The 6000-nt window shown below is 38.1% G+C and overlaps 1 protein-coding gene across 1 annotated transcript in view; it reads left to right on the plus strand.

Annotated features, from left to right (window-relative positions):
• Positions 1-4261, plus strand: part of LOC109445589 (olfactory receptor 2AG2-like) — a 47968-nt gene extending 43707 nt beyond the window's left edge. Inside the window, exon 4 of the mRNA XM_088791617.1 lies at positions 1669-4261. Coding sequence (XP_088647743.1) covers positions 1689-2639 — 951 coding nt within the window. The 5' untranslated portion in view covers positions 1669-1688 and the 3' untranslated portion in view covers positions 2640-4261. The remainder of the gene's footprint in view (positions 1-1668) is intronic.
• The last annotated feature ends 1739 nt before the right edge of the window (positions 4262-6000 follow it).

Raw genomic sequence — 6000 nt, forward strand, 5'->3', positions numbered from 1 at the left:
GTTCTAAACAAGAAGAGGAATCAGTGAGGAGGATGAAAGAGTCTGTGCTACATGCCAGGCTTGGGTATCTGTTTCCTGGCGAAGTATCAGTACCTGTCTTTAGACTCCATGGGCTTTGCTGGCCTCTGATAAGGATTTTTGCACCTGTCCGATAATACATGCCTCCAAAGGGCCATGTAAGAGCAGATGATGTGCCTGTCTTATGTTCCTATCACTTTTTACCATGAAAATCCTGTGGAGTCAGAAGAGGCCAATAGAAACCAGTGAAATGTCAAAATACATAAGCCACAATATAGGGAAATGATTTAGAGAAAGATGCTTCACATACAGATTCTTTACTACATGTTCAGAGTTGGCTTTATCTGTCTAGTTCCCATGATGCATGACAATGATTTCCGTTAATCTCAGGGCCTGACTCTTCTGGCTTTTCTCAGGATTGGGTACCACGCTCCGACAGGAGCTTTTCAGAACAGGAGCACTTCCTCTCTATCGCTGTGGCCCTCCAATGCAGTGTGGGTACTCTGACCCTGCAGGAAGAAGAGTAGGGGTCTGGGTCTGATGCAAGAAAGGGAAGCTAGGATTATTGAGCCTGATTACAACATACAATACATACCCTCTTGTTGCCTACACCTTTCACCATTTACCCAGACATAAACACTCTGATATTCCTGGGCAGAGCCTCATCTGTTATCCTATTTCTGAGTCCTCCCAGGTCACATTTTATCATAATCAGTTAAAAGAAACAAACCAACAAATTAAAAAAAAAAAAAAAAAAAACTATTTAAAAAAAGCACAGATGTTTGCATTGATCCTAAAGGTTTAACTCTAAAAGTAACGGAAACTCAAGCACACCATCCTGTATTCTCAGACAATCTGGAATTCTTCTCTCTCAAGCACATGGAAAATGTGGAGCTCATAAAGAGAGGTGATTAAAGGGCACGTATGTCAGCTCTTCCAGTGAGGCTTGTGTGTCTACAGCCTTGAGTGCTGCAAACAAATGTGGGCCTAAATTACATGGAAAAAGAAGTGGAAGTGCTTTATTGAAACTTAGTTCTATACCTTTTCAGGTTTTCATCTTCAAACAGGTCTCTGCAGAACACTAACTGGGTATTTAAATCATTAGCCTAACATTGTACTTATAAGATAGGTCCAAGAATAATCATGGGTATGGGTGCCAGAAATTTGCTTTCCATTAAGAAAGAGATGATTTAATCTATCTGCAAAGCCACACGTTCAGGTTTGATGATTGAATAATGTTTTCATGTAGTGTCTCTTAATGTTTAGCTATCACTGTGACACGTGTTCTGTATTTAGATGGTCCTTTATTAAGATACAATTAAAAGAGTCAGAAACTGAGAAATAGAGAGTTAAAGTCACTGATATTGTGACAAGTTTACATGGCGACATATGATTACTAGAATTAATGGGGTGATCATATTTTAAGTTATAAAAATATCAAATCACTATATTATCCATCTGAAACTAATATAACCAACATAAGATTGTATACCAATTATACTTAAATTAAAAAGAAAAAAGAGGTAGTCATTTACCAGTGGAAAAGGCATCACCTCATTGGATTTATTTTGGCCATCCTCAGGAGTTTTGATGTTACAAAACCAAGCAACCATTTTAGCAAACTTTCACCAAGAATCCATTTGGTTCTAGGCAACTAGAGACAGCACAGAATGGAGCACTGGAACTCCACCCTGGGAAGTGGCTTCTTACTGATGGGGATTCTAAAGGACAGTGTGTCTCCTGAGCTGCTGTGTGCCACAATCTCAGCTTTGTACCTGTTGGCCCTGACCAGCAATGGCCTGCTGCTCTTGGTTATCACACAGGATGTCCGTCTCCACGTGCCCATGTACCTCTTGCTTGGGCAGCTCTCACTGATGGACCTCCTCTTCACATCTGTTGTCACTCCCAAGGCCATCGTGGACTTTCTGCGCAGCGATCCCACTATTTCCTTTGGGGGCTGTGCCCTTCAGATGTTTCTGGCACTGAGCCTGGGTGCTGCAGAGGACCTCCTACTGGCCTTCATGGCCTATGACAGGTATGTGGCCATTTGTCATCCTCTGAACTACATGGTCCTCATGAGTCCGATGGTCTGCTGGGTCATGGTGGCCACATCCTGGATGCTGGCATCCCTAAATGCTCTAGGACATACCTTGTATACCATGCACTATCCCTTCTGCATGTCCCGGGAAATCAGGCACCTGCTCTGTGAGATCCCACCTCTGCTGAAGTTGGCCTGTGCAGATACCTCCAGATATCAGCTCATGGTGTATGTGACAGGTGTGACTTTCCTCTTGCTCCCTCTTTCTGTCGTTGTTACCTCCTACACACTAATCCTACTTACTGTGCTCCACATGCCCTCAAATGAGGGGCGGCAGAAAGCCCTAGTCACCTGTTCTTCTCACCTGACTGTGGTCGGGATGTTTTATGGAGCTGCCACGTTCATGTACGTCCTGCCCAGTTCCCTCCACAGCCCCAAGCAGGACAACATCATCTCTGTTTTCTACACAATTGTCACTCCAGCCCTGAACCCCCTCATCTACAGCCTGAGGAATAAGGAGGTCATGGGGGCCTTGAGGAGGCTCCTGGGAAAATACATTTTGCCAACACAGTCCACCTTCTAGGAGAGCTCATGGCTTGTCTCTCACCATTCCTTCTCTAAATCAAAATGCTATACACAACCAGTCTTTATATAATATTCTGTGTGTGATGATATAAACAATTTATAATTTTCTTCATTTTTATTCTACTGTGTAGCTGGTGAACCTTAAGCTGCTCTCACATGGGACATATCACTGTGACCTCTTTTTACAGCCCATGTTGTAAAAGGAATGCAAGAAGAAAATCATGGAAGGGATGTCTTAGACTCACTCTGTGATGGGACATTGTCTGGACTGATTACTAAATAGACACAGTAAGGAACAAAGTTTTAAATTCAATATCATATAGCTGTGACAAACAGTAACAGTTTTAGGCTGACTCAACTCCAATAGCCTCTTAACATCCGAGGACGACAGCATTCCTTTGAATTTGATTTTAGGATAACTAATAGAGAGAGGTATCCCCAAAAGATATATTTGGCTTCCTGTTTATTAGGCAAATGGTTGTTTGAGCAATTAGTTAGAAAGAATAACAGATTTGTACTCCAGACTTAGCAATCCATATTGAATACATAAATGAAGACAATATTTATGTTGAGCTAGTGTAAAAGTCTAAATGGGACATTTTTATACTGACTAAAATTAAATCTAAAATTAAAATAGAGAAATGAATAAAAGAGAATATGAAAGTATCAGATTTGAAGTTATGATTAGAGATACAATATCAGTGAGAGATATCTGTTGTGTATTTTGCTTGAATTTTTAAAGAATATGATCTTACACAATTTGTGTTTTGAAACATCAAATTAATTGCAAAGAGATCATATTCTTTTTTTAAAATTAAAATTTACTGGAGTGACAATGGTTAGTAAAATTACATAGATTTCAAGTGTACAATTCTATAATATATCATCTATATATCACATTGTGTGTTCACCACCCAGAATCAGTTTACTTTCCATCACCATATATTTGACCACATTTACCCTCTTCTGCCACCACCCTACCCCTTACCCTCTGGTAACCACTAAACTATTGTCTGTGTCTATGAGTTTTTGTTTCTTTATTTGTTTGTCTTTTTCCTTTGTTGCTTTCAGTTTTATATCCTATATATCAGTGAGGTCATATAGTTCTCAACATTTTCCTGACTGACTTATTTCGATTAACATAATAATCTCAACATCCATCCAGGTTGTCACAAATGGCATTGTTTTATCTTTTTTTATGGCAGAGTTGTATTCCATTGTTTGTATATACCATATCTTCTTTATCCAATCCTCTATTGAAGAACACTTTGTTTCCATTACTTGGCCATGGAAAATAAAGTTGCAATGAACATTGGAGCTCACATATCTTTACAGATAAATGTTTTCAGATTTTTTTGGGTGTATACCCAGGAGAGGTATTGCTGGGTCATATGATAATTCTATTTTTAATTTTTTGAGGAACGTCCAGACTATATTCGATAGCTGTTGCACCAACCTGCATTCCCACCAACAGTGTATGAGGATTCCTTTTTCTCCACAACCTCTCCAACACTTGTTACTATTTATCTTGCTGATGACAAGTGTGAGGTGATATTTCATTGTGGTGTTCATTTCCTTTCTCTGATGATTAGTGATGTTGAGCATCTTTTCCTATGTCTGTTGGCCATCTGTATATCCTCTTTGGATATTCAGGTCCTCTGCTCATTTTTTTGTTGTTGAGTTGTCTGAGTTCCTAATATATTTGGGATATTAGCCCCTTATCAGATATGTTGTTTGTAAAAGTCTTCTCCCATTTGGTTGGTTGCCTCTTTATTTTGGTGATTTTTTGTTTTGTTTTGTTTTTTTGCTGCTCAGAAGCTTTTCAGTTTGATATAGTCCGATTCATTTATTTTAGCTTTTGTTCCCCTTACCTTGGAGGTCTAATTTATAAAATCTCCTTTGAACCCAAGGTTCATAACTTTAGCACTTATGTTTTCGTTTATGCAGTTTATTGTTTCAGCTCTTATGTTTAGATCTTTGATCCATTTTGAGTTAATTTTGGTACATGGTGACAGAGAGCAGTCTAATTTCAATCTTTTGCATGTGGCTTTTCAATTCTCCTGGCACCATTTATTGAAGAGGCTGTGTTTGCTCTATTGTATGTTTTTGACTCCTTTGTTGAAAATTGTCTGTCTGTACTCATGTGGGTTCATTTCTGGATTTTAAATTTCATTGCATTGGTCTCTACGTCTGTTTGTCTGACAGTACCATGCTGTTTTGATTATTATTGCTCTGTAGTACAAACTGATGTCAGGGAGTGTGATACCTCTAGCATTATTCTTTTTTCTTAAGATTGCTTTGGCTATTCATGGTCATTTGTGGTTCCATGCAGATCTGATGTTATTTTGTGCTATTTCTTCAAAAATGCCATTGGGAATTTGATGGGGATTGCATTAAATGTGTAAATTGCTTTGGGTAATAAGGCCATTTTAACTATGTTGATTCTTCTAATCCATGAACACAGAATGTCTTTCCATTTCTGTGTGTCTTCTTCAACTTCTTTTACAAATGTCTTATAGTTTTCAGTGTATAGGTCCTCCACATCCTTGGTTAAGTTTATTTCTAGGTATTTCATTCTTTAATTCTTAAAAAAGGAATTTTTAAAATTTATTTTTCTTAAATTTAATTGTCAGTATATAGGAGCGCCATGGATTTTTATACATTGACTTGTAGCTGGCAACTTTACTGTATTCATTTATTGTTTCTAACAGCTTTTTAGTTGAGTCTTTAGGGTTTTCTATATATAGTATCATGTCATCTGCAAAAAGTGACAATTTAACTTCTTCATTCCAGATTGGATGCCTTTTACTTCTTTCTCTTGCCTGATTGCTCTGGCAAGGACGTCCAATAATATGTTGAATAGGAGGGGTGATAGGGGACAGGGATGTCTTGTTCCTGAACTTAGAGCGAAGGGCTTCAGGTTTTCACTGTTAATTATGACATTAGCTGAGGGTTTGTCTTATATGGCCTGTATGATGTTAAGGTATTTTCCCTCTATACCCATTTTATTAAGTATTTTAAATATAAGTCAATGTTGTATCTTGTGAAATGCTTTTTCTGCATAAATTGATATAATCATATGATTTTTGTCCTTTATTTTGTTTATGTGATGTATCAGGTTGATCGATTTGCAAATGTTGAGCCAACCTTATGTCCCTGGGATGAACCCCTCTTGATCATGAGCTCACATCCTTGAGGGCAATATGTGTATATGTCTGTGTCCAGAGGAAAGGAGGAGTCAGACATAGAATTTACTTTCTAGTGAACTTAAATATGGTTTATTTTACCAATTGATTTATTGGTATGGGAAGATTTATAACAAAAGCTGGGAACTTAAATCTGTTGACTTAAGAAGCTCA

Source organism: Rhinolophus sinicus, chromosome 14 (assembly GCF_057876585.1).
Source record: "Rhinolophus sinicus isolate RSI-liver-muscle chromosome 14, RSI-T2T, whole genome shotgun sequence".
NCBI classification, from domain to species: Eukaryota; Metazoa; Chordata; class Mammalia; order Chiroptera; family Rhinolophidae; genus Rhinolophus; species Rhinolophus sinicus.